The following is a 17,755-nucleotide window of genomic DNA, read 5'->3' as shown; positions in this document are numbered from 1 at the left end:
GCTAGAGAAGCCAAAGCTGCCTTAAGTTTGGCTGTTGCACACAATTCACCTTATGCCACACACACAAGTGTGCTCTGCACTGCTGACTCTACTTTGATAGTGTAGAGAACAAGGAATGTTATTGGCAGTTGGTTTCTAAATTCCAGCTGATGTTAGCTGCCTCATGCAAAGCATTTCACAATTGACAGACTGGCTGCTTTTTGAATTTTTTTTTAAAAAAATAGAAAAATAATTTTGGAGGGGTAATCAACAGCATGACCCATAGGGTCCACTGGCTGACCTATCAATATGCCAACTGCAGGCATTTGTGCAATGTGCAGGCAATTGTTGATGAACATTGCATCAACGATGGGATATCTTAGCGCTGAAGTGAGAAGCCTGGATAGAAGTGCCCATATTTCAGAGTTGGAAAAGGGAAATTCAGCAGAGACCAAAAGTCACTTTAAAACTGAGTATTAAAAATATATATTTTTAAAAAAATCAAGGCAAAAGAAAATGAAAGATCAGCCCTATCTGTGGTTCTGGAAATTAAGTTCATATGTTTCTCATGACTTTATTTCCTAGGTCATTGTCAATGTTTTCCCCTTCAATTCCATTAACTTTTTTGTGGGGGGGGGAGGCCTTAATTAGGTTATAAATGAAAAGTGAAAGTATCTGGACTACAGATGTATACTTTGGCTCCTTTCAAATAGGAGGAAATGGAAATTTAAAGAGTGGGTTTGTTCCATGAAACACACACTGCAGGTTTCTTTTTATTTTGATCTCATAAGTCTTAGGTTGCCTATTCAATTTGAGTTCATCTAATTTATTTATTTATTTATTTATTTATTTATTTATTTATTTATTTTATTGGATTTGTATACCGCCCTATTCCCGTAGGACTCAGGGCGGTTTACAGGGCAGTTAAAACCATGAATACAAAAATTAAAAACAAATAAAACAATTAAATTAAATTCAAGCCCCAAGAGTAAATCTAAAACCCAGTTAAATTAACAACCCCACAGTCTGGACCAAACAGATCGAAGAGCCAAGTTTTCAGGTCCCGGCGAAATGAACTTATTAGCTTCCCTAATATCCCATTTGGGGCCCATTGCGGAGAGCACGGAGCTCAGAAAACAACTGTCGCCATCTTGGGCAAAAAAACAACAAAAAACAACAACAATTTGGTGTCCAATAAACACATTTATGTAAATGTAGCACATTTCTAACTTTGTGCTGCAAACTGTATTTTGGGTTGGAGCCCCTACAGCTGAAATTATGAAATTGATTACAAATTTGATAATCTTTTTCCTTTCTCTGAATATAAACAGCTCTATATTAAGATAAGGTTCTAATAATTTGTTATGAGTTTTGTAGATAAGAGGTAGCAAATCTTCAGTAAACTAAACAAAGACTTTGGCTCTATCCATAAAAGGCAAGGTGTGGTTTGACAAAAAGGAGGTAGCTTTTGGCCAGTGATCAGACTGAGATTGTCATATATTAGTAAAGATGTATGGAATTATTATTTATTTAATTGCGAAAAGGGAAATCTGTAGAACTCAGGGTATAGATACTAGTAATCTAATTAGTTTTAATAAGAGAGAGAGAGAGAGAGAGAGAGAGAGAGAGAGAGAGAGAGAGAGAGAGAGAGAGAGAGAGAGAGAGAGAGAGAGGGAGAGAGAAGGAGTTGCAATATGCTGGACATTGGTGTGAAGATTCAATAATACATAAGAAGTCAGAATCAGCCATTGTTTTCCTGTACTCCTATTTCCAGAGAATGTATAGTATGTGACTTTTAAATGTTTTGAGATTTAAATATGATATTCTAGCAATATTTAGCTTGGAATATAAAGGATCACTTTAGATTCAGATTTTACTGAACTGACACCATCTTGTCTATGATCTGCCTATGATTTTCAACCAGTATCTGCTGCAGGTGAATTAAAAACATGTACTGCTCCACTGAGATACACAAATATGAGATAATGACACTGTAGGTTCAGGATCTGTTGTTGTTAGTTGTTGTTCTGAACCAGCCCTCTTCTCGCACCCCTAATCAAAAGAAGAGTCTGGAAAGCGTCCAAGATCAAAAGGCTTCTGCCAAGTTTTAATTACACTGTTACAAGAATACAAGAGCTTGACTTCTCAAACGGAAAAGTTGCTTTCAGCAACCAGCCCCTCCCCAAACACTTCTTTTATAGAGAGCTCAGGGCGTGGTCTCCCTGTGCCTCCTCCCGAGGAGTCCCATAGCCTTTCTTTGTTTGTCCCTGCTCGTCTGCCTCCTGCGTCGGGCGTCCTTGAACAGGGCCAGCTGTGGGTCATCATCCTCCGCACTCTCGGGCTCACACAGCTGAGAAGAGGTTCCCGGCTGAGGACTCTGCAAAGTCTCCAAATCATCATCAGCCGGTTCGTTTCCCTCCTCCCCCACATCTGAGTCCTCCGATACATCGGACCCGGCTGTCGGACCCACAGGCTGGCCCTGAGTCACAACAGTTGTGAAGTTGTGTCCGACCCATCGCAGCCCCATGGATAACGTTCCTCCAGGCCTTCCTGTCCTCTGCCATCTTCTGAAGTCCATTTAAGCTCATGCCTACTGCTTCAGTGACTCCATCCAGACACCTGATGATCTGATCTACCCTTAATTGTAGATCCTCCTTTTCTAGGTTCTGATTACATGGTTTGAAATTTCAGCTTAACTCCCAAGGAAGGTATGAAATGCAAAAATTGTATTCTTTTATTAATCCATATTTATTACAATTATTTATAACAATCATTTGAGATTATTAGTTTTTCCAAAATGAATTACATGTAAATAAAAACAGAATAAATACCAGTGCCTTCCCACAAGACTATTTCTGGTAGGGTTCCCATTGGGAAATACAGAGGGAACAGGATGGTTTTTATATGTCTTCTTGTCTCTCTCATCACAAATATTATTTACATATATTATACAGTAATTTAGAATCTGGAGCATATTTTGATTTGCAATACTATGAAGTTCCTTTCAAGAATATATATTTCATATCCACAGATATGAACACAACCCTTAGCTCAGGCTGATATATGTTCTACTAATTTCTCATTTCAGCTTCCCAAAACCTTCCGTTTAGAAAGCAAAGACTTAATTATTTTGCAAAGAAGTCTTGCCAAGAAACCAACTATAAATCTTCTTACACAAAGAATTTTAAAGCTCAATCACAATGCTTCAATTATTTTCATCTACAAGAGGTTTATTCTGAATAACCCATATTACTAATAATTTCCAGATACTGACATTGTGACACAATGTCTTTATATTCAGAAAAAGATTTAATAATTGAGCTCATTATTTGAGAAGTCTGTAATTTACAGCAATAAGTGTAGCTGCTAAAATGAATCAGAATGTGTGTGAATGGGACGCTTAACCTGTGTTACATCTGAACTTATTTGTCCTCCTTTAAAGAAAATATTTGTCTGTTGTCAGCTAAAGACTTTTACACTTTTCCTTTTGAAAACAGTTTTTCATACTTCAGAATCATTTATTTCTAGCCTTGGAAAAAGCATGATGAAAAAGCTTTTTCCTCTAAAAGACTTGTTTAAACAAGACATTAATGGTCCTCCTTATTTTTGGTTACATGTAAAAAAACAAACAAAAAACCCAAATCCCCAAAGCATGGAAATAACTCCACCCTAAATAATGCAAATAGTAACTACAAATAACTAAATGTTGATCATGAATTGCCTTAAATATGTACTTTTTTTAAAAAAGGAAACATGTGGCTAATAGGGATCTGAAGGAATCTCTTTATTTGATCTAATTTTAGAAGCCTAAAAACAAAGTTAAAGTTACAAAAATACACATTACCCATAAATAGGAAATGTACTTTCCCTTCACTCTAAAATTCCACGATCTGGTCAAAGAGAGGTGAAGACTCTATTTGAAGGAATGTGGTACAGTTAGGAGCCAAGTTATCATATAACTGGCATGTATTTTCACAACGTGTTTTAAGTTTCATATAGATATAGTGACATTTGGAGACATGTGCTGTCCCCTCATTTTCTGTCAGTAGTAGATCTAGAGAACAAAATTGCTGGTTTCCACAAGCTCCTAAAAAGGAGCTACTGCAAAGTGCCTTCCTGATTTGAGTTATTGCATCTTTTATTTTCTGTTTACTTTCTTGCAGTTTTGTTTTTTAAAAATTTTTATGAGGTTTTGTTTATACAGTATTATATTATTTTCTATGTGAAATGTTAAGAGTATTTTTATTATAGCAGCAATAAAATAGGGTTAATAATAGGATTCAAGCAGATGTCATGATCCAGGAATCAGACAATGACTCTAGAAGTGAAGAAGCTACTTCAGCATGATCTGTGGAATGTCGGCCTCAGGAGACACAAAGCCAAAAATCCCCTCATGCTACCTATCCCTGAGCAGCAGGAACAGTTGGATGATGAAGGCCTCCCAGCCCCTACAACCAGTGAGTAGAGGGATGATCAGAATAGCGACATTCTGTCAGGTTCCTTGCCAAGCATGGGAATAAATCTCTTGATTAGAGACAGCTGGCTACAGCCTGATTTAAGATGCAGCCATGACCCATGATTCCTTGTTGGAAACAAGGAGGGCTTTTTTTTGTCATAGAACGCTTAGAACGGAGTTCCGGCACCTTTTTTGGATGGAACCTTGTAGGGTAGGCAAGGCAGATTGTATGACATGTGTGAGTTCCGGCACCTTTTTCTTTTACAAAAAAGCACTGGAAACAACCATCTGATCTTTGAGTCTTGCATGATGTTTGTGTCTGTATGACCACCTTGACCTATATCTTGGAACATCTGTTAAATAAAACCCATTCAGGCAAGTTTCTTTCAGAGACTCTGTTTTGACTTCCATTCCTTGTCTGCTGGTATATTTTGGCCTTAAATAAACTGTTAACAAATGAGTGTATAATTGGAACTTGAAGCAGGATACCTGGGAGATTTTAATGCCAGGGTACATCCTGGCTAGTATTACATAAATATGGAGTGGAATGACTTAAAATTCAATAGATTCATTCTTAAGAACATGTCGCTTTTGTTATTAATGTAGCTTTTGTTATTAACCTGTAGTTCAATCCATTAATAGAATTTAGTTTGCAAAGGTGGCGGGCTGAAAACTGTGGGGCTGGTTTGAAATAAAAATGTGCCATTTACATGACACCATATAAGTTATGAGTTGGAGGGTTGGTAATGGGAAAATATGTATCGAGGAATTAGAAAGTAACTTTGCAAGTTACATTATGAAAAATATTTAATCCCATGTTTTGTATCTCTTCTTAAAATATTTTTCTTTGAAAAAAATATTTGCCAGCTCAGTAATTCTTGTCCATAGTTCTATAAATTGAACTATCAGTTTGGCTGTTCTCTGCTAGTAGGCATTAGAGGAGTTTTCATTGTGTGGGTAATCTGTTTCCATTTTCTGGTATCCAGACCAGAAAAAGAATATGCCTATCTTCCAACAAAATGAATACTCATGCAACTTTATCAAAATATAAAAAAATACCTGACCATTCAATCCACTACAGCACAACCAGCACAAGCTATGAAAAGACTAATACTGCCATACACCAAAAACATCTCAAACAACCTAAAGACTATTTCAATCACACAGCATCACCGTAGTACACAAACCAACTCAAGCCCTCCAAAACATTTTAAGAAAACCAAAAGACCAAATCAGACAAACAATCAAGCAAATAAACAATAGCCTAATCAAGGAACTACTAAGGAGAAAACAACAGCCCTAGTAACACTGACAGGACATTTCCACTCCTTTCTAGTACTGAAAATGTTACTTAGTTTGGTAATGAAATGTCTGCAAGCAAACAACCGGGCTCAGAGAACACGGACTCTATAGAGCAGACATGTCAAACACAAGGCCCAGGGGCCAGATGCGGCCCGTGAAGTGGTTTCATGTGGCCCGCGAAGCCATCCTGGAAACAGTGAGGGAACGGCCCCCATTGCCTTGGCCCTGGCCCAGAGACCCTCCTCCTGCCAGAGACCCTCAGATCTGTCCCACTCCTTCCCAGGCCCCCATAGGCACCCTTGATGCAAACGATGTAGAGCTGGCCACGCCCACCCAGTAGGCCATACGCACTCTAGCCACGCCCACCCAGTAGGCCACGCCCACCCTGGCCACACCCACCCGGCCCCCTGAGGGCAACCGCAATGCTGATTCGGCCCTCAATGAAATTGAGTTTGACACCCCTGCTATAGAGGGTGCAAGCTTTGTCTGGCAGGGAGAGAAAATAAGGCAGAGAACTGAAAATGCTTCCTGCAAGAAATCCAATAGTAATATGATTCTCCTAAAAACCTGATGGGGAAAAGTGCTAATGCTGTGAACCTTCATCTTATTTCAGTCTCCCTCTCTCTGTAAATAAACTATATACCACAGAAATGTTGAAAGCCTCAATGAATCCTTTCAGAAAATAAGCCTGGGTGAGCATGGGTACACTGAAAAATCTTACCATTAAGAAGTGAAATATATAAACATAACCATCTGAAGATACTGAATATTTACTTCCGACAATTTTGATTACACAACTAAACTAGTGAAGGAAAACTTCTACAGGTGTCCCTGAATTGGAGAGAATTGTGTGGATTTGGATGGCTTCACATACTTGATAGGCGTTTGCCTCCCATGTGGTGATACAATGGAGACATTAGTTTATATAATATTGAAGTCAAAGACCAATAAGATATTTTCAGTGCATATTTCTGGATTGAGTATAGATAAACTGCAAGATTAGATCCAGGAAAGGCAGTTATCTTAAGTTACTTTACATGGGATTACTGTAGAGACTTTTGCATAGGTGAAGATAATAAATGGACTTGCCAAGGATTGAATTGACCTCTTAAGATGTGGCACCCAATTAAAAGGGAGCATCCTAATTACTGACTTCCTTTTAATATAAAATGAAACAGAATACATCAGAGCAGCAATAAAACACAGTAAGCTAGTGGTTTTTGGCTTTTGGCTTTTAGAATTCCAAGGTTTGCACAGCAGGAAACCTTGCCTATGACAGCCAAACACAGGAACTTGTCTGATTTCTAAATTGCTCTGAACTCCTGATCTGTTGCCAGGTAGATTTAAAGTTCCTGCCTGCTGGTTGGCATTAGATAAAATAAATACACATTGCACTAACAAATCGTCTCTCTCTCTCTGCCCTTTAATCAAAAAAAATTACCATAGAAGGTGATATTATAGAAGAAATGTTGAACTAGATTGAAGAGCACTTGGACAATTTCATGCTCAAAAACAATACATCAACTCTAAAAGATGGAATTGCTTAATCAATCAATCAATTGATGTGATGGCATATAGTTGTGAAACTTGGACAATGCAGAAGTTAAAAGTTGTATAGTTAAAAGCATGAAATGGCAAATACTTAACATAGCATAAGGTAACAAAAAAAGTGTATAGATCTGCCAAAAGACTGGAGTACATAACATAGTTAAATAGGTTGCCTCATGGAAATGGAAATGGGCTGGCCGTATCTCCTGATGAACATATCAGTGCTAGAAAACAGTAATCCTTGATTAGATATGAACTGACCTTAAGAAACCTAGTAAATGCCCCTCAAAATACCGGGAAGTTGATATAATTTAATTTAAAAGTATTGTGAAGAAGCTGGAAAGCAGATGGAAAGGCCTTTATTCTGCAGTAGATTGATTTGGGCTGATAATAAATCAAGTACCATGTTTCCCTGAAAGTAAGACATACCCTGAAAATAAGCCTTAGTTTTGGGGTATGGCGCATGCCTAAAAATCAAGCTAGGGCAGGGATGGGGGGGGCTGGAGCTGTCCCAGGCACCCTGTACCCACTTACCAGGCCTCCCATGGATTGACACTTGCCTCGCCTCACTGGCCCATTTCTTCTATGGCTTCCCCTGGCCTGCATTTCACAGCCATAAGCCTTTCCAGAACGCCTTTGCAGCCAAGAATCAAGCTATGGATTCAATCCCTAGCTTGGTTCTCGGCTGCAGAGGCTTTCTGGAAAGGCCTCTGATTGTGAAATGCAGTCCGGAACTCTATTGTTAGCTGCAGAATGAAGCTGCTCCTTTGGCCGCAGAAGAAGTGGGCCAGCTAGGTGGGGCTGACAGTGCTGCCGCTGCAAGGTGAGTGGAAAAGACTCCCCTGCTGAAAATAAGACCTGCTGCCTCTTTTGGAGGGAAAAAAGCCCAGGTCTTATTTTGGGGAAACACTATGTATATGTATATGTATATGCATATGCATATGCATATGCATATGCATATGCATATGCATATGCATATGCATATGCATATGTATATGTATATGTATATGTATATGTTCTGTTCCAGCCTACGACCGGCCCTGTTTGAATGTCAGGGACAACCCCTTTTTATAGTCAACAGGCTGGAAAAAAAACCAACCAAATTTATTTACAAATAAATAAAAAGTTCAAACAAGAGTTAAACCAAAAGTTCAAACAAGAGTTAAACCAAAAGTTCAAACAAGAGTTAAACCAAAAGTTCAAACAAGAGTTAAACAGGAATAACAGACCAGGACTCTAGCAGAAGATCTTCAAACGGTTGCCTTCAGCAACCAGCACCTCCCACACCTTCCCTTTTATCAGTAGTCCCAAGGCGTGGCTTCTCATTGCCTTCTCCCGAGTTGCCTCATTGCCTTCCTCTGTTCTGCTCTGCTGGATTGCCTCTGGCTCCTAGTGTTCCTGAATAGATCCAGCTGTGAATCATCTACATCCAATACCTCGTGCTCACACAGCTGAGTCTGAGGAGGAACATGATGGGAGGGGCCAGGCTGAGAGTCCTGCAGTGCATCAGAGCCTCCCTCTGATACCAAAGGCTCTCCAAACCCCTCCTCCTCCTCTTCAGAATCATCAGACTCAGCTGCCGATATTACAGGCTGACGTTGAATCACAACAGTATATGTATATGTATACGTATATGTATATGTCTTCAATCTAATCCTAAGATTGAAAATCAGGCTTGTCAGATGTTATATTTTTTCTATCCTGCTCTATGGAGTACAGAGTTGGTCTCTGGCAGAAGGCCACCTGAAGAGACTAGAAGCATTTGAAATGTGGATTTACAGGCAGCTGTTACGTATAAGCTTGGGTTGACAAGATCAGAAATGAGGAGGTGATAAGCCGCCTGGGAAAGCCAAGAGAAATCATCAAAACAATTAAAAAATAAAAGTTAGAATATTTCGGACGTGTGATGATGTGACACCCAGAAACATATGGCATACTCTATTTAATCATCCAGGGAAAGATTGAAGGCAAATGAGGTCCAGGCAGAAGAAGAACATCATGGCTTCAAAATCTAAGGGACTGGTTTAGACAAAACTCAGCAGCACTTTTTTGTGTGGCTGCTGATAAAAACAGGATCGCCAACATGATCGCCAATGTCTGATTATGGATATGATACAAGAAGAAGAAGAAGAAGATATATCTGTATACGTATATCTGTATACATATACGTATGTGTATATGTATATGCAGTGCTTTTTTCTTTAAAAAAAAAAGGTGCCGGAACTCTCATCTTGGTGGGCGCAGGAGGCGGGGTGTGTGTGTGGTGCTGCTGCGGTCACGGGTGCGAGGGGTGTTGGTGGTGGGCTTGCCCCCAGGGCTGGAGCCGGTATGGCTGGTGCTATGGGAGCAGTGGGACCCACTCTATATGGCCCTCTCTATATGCGTGGGGCAGGTGGCAAAGACAGTGCGGGCCAGGCGATACAGGGCGGCCACTTAGGCACGCAGGGCGAGGCAATGGTGGCACAAGTTTTAATCTTATGATTTTAAAAATATTGTAAGTTGCCCCAAATCTCGCCATGTGGATTGCATACAAATATTATATAATGGGTAAATAAAGGTAGAACATATGTTAAATGTAGAAAAATATGGCATACTCTATTTAAATAAAGGTAGAACATATGTTAAATATACAAAAATATGGCATACTCTATTTAATCATCCAGGGAAAGATTGAAGGCAAATGAGGTCCAGGCAGAAGAAGAACATCATGGCTTCAAAATCTAAGGGACTGGTTTAGACAAAACTCAGCAACACTTTTTTGTGTGGCTGCTGATAAAAACAGGATCGCTAACATGATCGCCAATGTCTGATTATGGATATGATACAAGAAGAAGAAGATATATCTGTATACGTATATCTGTATACATATACGTATGTGTATATGTATATGCAGTGCTTTTTTCTTTAAAAAAAAGGTGCCGGAACTCTCATCTTGGTGGGCGCAGGAGGCGGGGTGTGTGTGTGGTGCTGCTGCGGTCATGAGTGCGAGGGGTGTTGGTGGTGGGCTTGCCCCCGGGGCTGGAGCCGGCACGGCTGGTGCTGTGGGAGCAGCGGGACCCGCTCTATATGGCCCTCTCTATATGCGTGGGGCAGGTGGCAAAGACAGGGCGGGCCAGGCAATACAGGGCGGCCACTTAGGCACGCAGGGCGAGGCGATGGTGGCACAAGTTTTAATCTTATGATTTTAAAAATATTGTAAATTGCCCCAAATCTCGCCATGTGGATTGCATACAAATATTATATAATTGGTAAATAAAGGTAGAACATATGTTAAATATACATCAAATGATAATATGCTTCCCTACAGAGTCAGTTCTTGCTCAATGACAGACCAAGGAGTTAACTCGGAAAGGCAAGAGGAAAATCTAGAAGAGATCTGTGCAACTTGTAGAAGGGAAAGGCCCACACTGATAAATTAAAAATCTTTGTGTTCTGCAAAGGAATACTGGTGGGCTAATCAATGATTTGGTGACTAGAGGAGCATCTATAGTGTTGGAGTTCATGGTCATGGTAAGCCAGGGAGGCACTAGGCAACAAGACTTTCAGGGCAGTGGTGGTGATTTTATTACTTTTTTTTAAAAAAAAAGTCTGTGCTCTGTCCAAGGGTGCTTGGTAGGCTGCATGTACAGGCCTGGTCTAGAATTTATTCTGGAGCATTCAACTATCTAGAGCAGGCATGTCAAACTCATTTTGTTTGAGACAAATTCTTATTAAAGAATTGCCATTAATTTGTTTTAATAAAATAATTTAAATCAATTTTTCACTTGATTTCAAATTAAATGAATTATATTGGTTGACAATGAGATATTTTTTTTAGTACAATTGCTAAATGCAATAAACTGGTTTTAGGTATTTGTGTGCACTAATTATTTCAAACCAATACATTTTAACAACATATTCTATTTGTAAATGAATGCAAATGCAAATTATACAATTTTTTTGCAAAAATAAAACAAAATAACAGATTTAAGAGCTGTTATCATTAGTTATCCTTAGATAAAAAATAATTCCATCATCCAAAACTTTGTTATTCTGTATTTAACGAACAGATGCTTTGGGATTAAAAAAAAAGACTGACTACATTTGATTGTGTATCACGTTGGCATTAAAACAAAATTTGAACAATGTATGAAAAATAAAGGTTCCCTAAACATCTGCTGGCTATATCTATACATTTTCCTTGATAGCACTATATTGCCTTCTTTTTAGCCTTTTTTTCAACTTCCCAGCTTAAAAAAGTCAAGGCACCGGGAGCTGAAAGTTACAGAGACTGTTTAAGCAGGTTGCTAAGCAACCTGTTCATACTCGGCCCTTCTTACCCTCCGACTTTTAAATTAGCCTGTACAGATCACATTTCCTTCGATTTGAGCCATCTGAAGGTCTGTCGCTGCAATGCATTCTGCTGCTCTGCAACCTGGCTGCCTGAGGAGAATTTGGCTCTCTGGAACAGTTTCCTTCAGCTTTGTGTGTGTGTGTGTGTGTGTGTTTGTGTGTGTACAAAAAAGGGTGCCAAAACGCCATTCTGAGCGTTCTATGGGGAAAAAAGCCCTGGATATATCACATAAATTGAAGATTGTAATTAGTTGCATGTGCACGTTCAGCAAGTGTGATGTATTTGTGCTGGCATTTCTAGGCCTCTTTCCAACCACATCCAGAAAAAATTGTAACAAACATTGGAATTCTTAAGGCCATGTTTGGTATTTCCCAGCAATCTGTTACTGGAAGGAAAAAGCAATCCCTGCTGTGTTACTGATCCCAGAGAAGCATTTGCATGTATGCAGGTATCCATAGGGTGCCATAGTTATGGATGAGAAATATTGGTTGCAAAGTTGGCTTTTCTGGATGTAATACAGATATTTTTGACTTATTTTTGTTTCTTTGCATGTTTGATATTTTTAAAAAGGCATATGCTACTGATTACGCTTATGCACATATGTAACATCTTTTGCTAGGATATATGACTACTGCTTTTCCATAATGTGAAAAGTGAAAGATTATGACTAAAGAAAATTTTAATGTACAGATAATACCACCAGAAATTATTTTAGTCTTTTTAATAAATATTATTGATGTTAAGCTCACCATGGAAAACATCATATATTGTTATGTATATACTAGGTTAATTAAAGACTGAAGTGCAACATAACTAGATTCTAAATAATCTATTTTTCAAAACACACAACAGTCCAAACAGTAAAAGTAAAGTCCAAATTAAGAATATTTAATTCTTAAGACTTGTTTAATTTAAAGTGGTTTAGTTGTAATAGATGGTTAGATTCAAAATAGTTTTCAAGAGTATGTACAAAAGATACTATTTTTTTCTAGCATCAGCTAAATTAGACATATTACATTGAGAAAAATGTTTCTCATTTCTTTCCTGTTACCTTTATGAAATCATCATTGCAGAGATGTTAACATAGGAAATAGATTATTTTGTTATCTAATTTTACCTTCCAAAAGACAGAAGCAGATGAAAAATCTGAGGTTCTTTCCTGTTGGCTTTTTTGAATTAGCTGCTTTAGATTCTAAAAGTTTAGTTCCTAAAGAAGTAACCCTGTAAATAATTTTAATGTCCTCCTCTAGTGCAGGGGTAGGCAACCTTGGCTCTTTTATGACTTATGGACTTCAACTCCCAGAATTCCTGAGCCGGCATAGCTCAGCTTGGAAACCTCTCCCTTTCCCCTCAGCATGGCTGGTTTTGGATTTCTGGGAGTTGAAGTCCATGAGCCATAAAAAAGGGCCAAGATTGTCTAGCCCTGCAATAGGCTTTCAGAGGGAGCTTTTTTTTGTGCAAAAAAAGGTGCCGGAACGCCATTCTGAGTGTTTTATGAGAAAAAAAGCCCTGTGTATATATGTGTACATTCATGGGACATGATGGTTCAGTGGTTAAAGATGTTGGGCTTGTTGGCTGGAAAGCTGGCAGCCTGGGATTGAGACCCAAGCACTGCATGATGGGGTGAGCAACCATTACTTGCCCCATCTAGCAGTTTGAAAGCATGCAAATGCAAGTAGATAAATAGGTACCACTTTGGTGGGAAGGTAATAGCATTCTGTGCACCTTGGCGTATAGTCGGGCTGGCCAAATGATGATGGAAATGTCTTCAGACAATGCTGGCTTGCAGAATTATGATGTTTTCTTTTTAGAAATGTGTGCTTCTTGTCTGGACTAATTTGCCTAATTTGTGAATTTTTGAGTAAATCCATACTTAGAATATCAAAAGCATTTTTAACGTTTGGTTGGTCACAGGGGCCCAGTTTTTAATTCAAATGGAACCCAACTACATTAAAATGAAGAAAATATACAAATATTATGGAATGGTACAACCAATTCACATTTAGGTTTTGGCTTTTTGACTCTCAATTTAAAGTCTACCCGCGCCATTCTCTCATTTATTTGCCATATATTTGGTAGATTTACAAATTGTACTAAGCTGTATTGTGGTTTAATTGTATAGTTTGAGATATGGCCTAGGATGTGTTGTGTGATCCAAGGCTATTGTGATTTCCTAAAAAAATCATAATTAAGCAAACTCACATAAGCCAGGTAATTAACTGTTGCTCAGATTAATTTAGTTCTTTCTTACAAGGTTTGTTGCCAAGCAGAGAAAGTGCTTGTTAGATTGAAGAGGTCTTAACTTTCTCCTCATGAATAAATTGCCACTTAAATTCAAATTCAAGTTATTTGCCTTGGAACAAACAAGATACTGATAGAGAAATAAAACTCTGGGGAAAATGGCTTATTAGGGTGAAAACCTAAGTTATAGAAATGATGACCTAACAACTTTCTATCACCTGAGCCAGATCTGAATAATCATTTGTAGCTGTGTCTGAGAATTATTCTCAGTAATAATAAGATACCATTATTTTCAATGCCAGCGGATATCCTACTGTTTATTTTTGCTTTATTTCATTAAAACCGAATGCACAGAGACATATCTGCAAGAAAACGAGGAAAAAAGCAAGGGTATTTTGTTGTATTGCTGTTAAAGGCTCTGCAGTTAAAAATTCTGCTTACACAATGAAAGACACAACCTAGCTTTCCTGTGAAACAATTATCCCTGATATGTTTCCAGGTTTTGTGAATTTACCCTGAAATAAAATATATCTGCTCTCATCACATTATATTTCCTGTAAATGTTTTTTTTTATTTCAATCTCCTGCACTCTAGATAATAACCATCTGTTTCTTCCATATGGTCTGGCAACATGATCAATATATGGACTTACCTTTTTTGATGGAAGGGTGAAACAAAGATTTTAGAAATTTGACTTATTGAACTGAATAGATTCTGCTATATCATGTTCACAAGAGAATGTCTTCCTTACCTTTCCCATTCCTGCATGAGCATGTCCTAGCTTGATGACCATTGGGAAAACTGGAGTTGTGAGCTGAAAGTGGGAAAAAAATCATTATCAAAGTAGAACATGAAAGCCTGTTTCAATGTTGTGATTTCAGTCTGGATATATTCAACAGATCCTGGAAGCATTTGGTTATCATATGAATAAAAAGAAAATAAGTCTGACGGTCCTATGGAGAATGAAGCTTTCAACAAGCACTTCCCAACAACTTTTGTCAATATTTGCTGGAGAACAAAGCCTAGATGTGTGGCAGATGTACATGAGTGCACATGAATGGCTTTTTTTTTAATTTCATGGAGTCTTCAGATGTGCAGGCTTTTTAAGCAGCTGCCACACACTCTGCTCAGATATTGGTGAAAGTTATTTGGGGATTTAAAAATATGTTAAATCTGCTATCACCAACTGTCGTGTACAAGTCTTCCAACTTCTATTTGAGCCATTATATTTATTTGTTGTTAAATTTGGTATGTCACCATTCAAAAGCAGATTGTTCCAGGAGACTTCATAACAAATTAAAATTGCAAAATAAAAATGTAAGAACAGTTTGCATTAATATAAAACAATAAAAGCATATTCATTGAAACAGCTTTTACAGCACTTTTGTTTGAAATTAGCATATCTTATTCACAGCATACAAATTTAAAATGTATTTTAACTTGCTAAAATGCAATAAAAGGGAATACTTGCTGGGAAAGACAAAACTGAAAACGTTATTTTGGATAGGCACTGATGTCATCAACAAGGAAAGGCTCCAATATCAAGGCTCTGAAGGTCTTAGTGTACATATAAGAACTTAGTGGAAATTAATGTATTTATGTATGAATTTATCCAACACATGTATATTGTCACCCATCTGTTGAAAAAAACTTTAGTGATGAACAAAATAAGAAAAATTAAAAAATAAGAAAAAGAAAAACCGAATTAAACCCCATCAAGGCTTAGTTAAGGCAACACAAGACTAATCAGGTACACCTGTATTAGAGTCCTAACCCCCTACCCTCCCCAAAGAACATACTGGACTAAATGCCTGGGGGAAGAGCCAGATTCTTGTGAAAGACTAATAGAGTTGGGACTGTTGTGTTTGTGGAAAGAAGGTATTCCATAAGGCAGGTAATGTGACAGAAAAGAAACATCCCCTGAGATGTATCAGTTGACATTGTTTCACTGAAGGTACCTGGACTATGCCCATTCTGTCAAATCTGGTGAGATGGTGAATGATGCTGGGGATTAATTTGGTCCCATGCCATGAGGACTTTAAAGGTGACAGCCATCGATTTGAATTGTACCTGGAAGCTCACTGGCCACCAGTATAGTTCTCATTGCAGTGGTGTTTTATAGGTGTACTGCAGTGAGCCCAATCTGCATATGCTGCTGCACCTTTGATCAGCTGAAGCTTCCAAAGGCTCTTCAAGGGCAGCTCCACATAGAGCATGTTGCAATGATTCAATGGGGGTGGGTGGGTTTGACTAAAGCATGAGTAATTGTGATTAGTGCCTCCTGATCTTCAAATGGGCACTACTGGTACACAATGAATTAATGTACAAGTTCTCCTGGCCATGGCTACCATCTGCTCCTTGAACAGAAGCCATGCATCCAAGGGAACCCCCAGATTTCAGATACTGTAGTTTGTACCTGTAAAAGTCTTTAATACCACCTCTTTGAACTAAGATCAGAGATAAACAGAAAAGTTCTTATAAAACTAGCTTAATATGTTTATAATGCTCATTTCTATGCAGAACACTTCTATTTTATATTAACTGAAGTATATAGATAACTTTCAAGGGCAATCCCACATGTAAATACTTTAAAGTAAACTAAATGTGTTGTTGCTAGGACACTAATTACTGTACAAGGTCATCTCTGTCCAAGAAGGATGATAACAGGCAGATCAGTGTACTGTGGTAAAAGGCACTCTGTGTCACAGTAGTTGCTTAGGCCTCTGATGACCATGAAAGCTCTAGAAGGTCTCCAAGCTATAAACCTAATTACTTAGAGGCCTGCAGGCAATTGCAGAACATGCTGAATGCCACTGCGCTGGACAGATAATAAGCCTTCCACTAACTGCACGCCTGGCTCCTTTGGACTGAGCTGCTGTTTGTTGGCCTCACTTAGTCCATAACGTTGATTCAGCACTTTCACTGCCAGTTCTAGATCTGATGAAAAGAGACAGAGCTGCATCTCACTAGCATATTGATGATACTTTATTCTAAATCTTAATATGATCTCATCAGTGGTGGAATTCAGCCGGTTTGCACCATTTCGGCAGAACCGGTACCTAATTTTTTGTTGTCTGGGCCCAGAATGGACTTCCAGAAGCGGCATACATATATTTGAATCCCACCACTGGATCTCATGCAAAGGCTTCATATACATGATAAATAGTCTTGGGAATAAAAAGAACTTTTGGAACCTCTTTTGTAGCTGGTTGAGAGTCTCTTCCTCCTTTGTCAGATTTTTTGAGTTACGGGCTTCAAGATAGTCTTCACTTTATGTACCACCAACCAACCTTGCTTTTAGGAAAAGTTAATTACAGTACTGTTCTAGCAAGCTTTTGGCCTAAAGCTGTTTGGGGAATTATCATAATTAGCTGACTGCCATTGTTATTATGGATCATTTTGTGTTTTTTTGCATTGTAAGCTGTATAGTGCCCAGAGTCTGTAAGGACTGAAGCAGCTTATAAATATTCTTACAAAAATAAATAAGATTGGAGCTGCTAAAATTCCCTCTCTATCCTCCTGAATCTTTTTTTTCCTTTGCTGACCCTCATGATGGGAAAAAATATCAAAAAGTATCAAAACCTAGTACTTTAGATTCATCAGATATGGTGATGAAAATTATGTTTAGTTTTAAAAACCAATAAAATATATTATTCCTATCAATTTGCTCTTTGAAGAAAAACCTGTATGATCTAAATATAGAATGGAGAATGTTATCTCCATCTGTAGCAATTCTCTATATAAGGATATTTAGGTAATTATTTTCCACTAAAGCTTTCTGTTCCGTTATGTAGATTCTCAGTAAGAAAGATTGCAAAGTGACAAACTTCCAATATCTTACTTTATTCTTGAAATTAAGAATAGCTCATAGTGCAGAGTTCCAAATTCCCATAAAC

General features: G+C 38.3%; 1 protein-coding gene across 2 annotated transcripts in view; it reads right to left on the bottom strand.

Moving 5' to 3' along the window:
* The window catches only part of SYN3 (synapsin III), a gene marked incomplete at its 5' end in the record, with an annotated part of 209,914 nt that overhangs the window by 31,857 nt on the left and 160,302 nt on the right, over positions 1 to 17,755 (bottom strand). For both annotated transcript variants that reach the window (XM_083365630.1, XM_083365629.1), the window contains one exon: positions 14,611 to 14,673. In XM_083365630.1, coding sequence (XP_083221756.1) covers positions 14,611 to 14,673 — 63 coding nt within the window. The remainder of the gene's footprint in view (positions 1 to 14,610; positions 14,674 to 17,755) is intronic.

Source organism: Vipera ursinii (genome assembly GCF_947247035.1).
Source record: "Vipera ursinii genome assembly, chromosome: 6".
In the NCBI taxonomy this organism is placed as follows: Eukaryota; Metazoa; Chordata; class Lepidosauria; order Squamata; family Viperidae; genus Vipera; species Vipera ursinii.
This window is presented reverse-complemented; position numbering and strand designations above follow the sequence as displayed.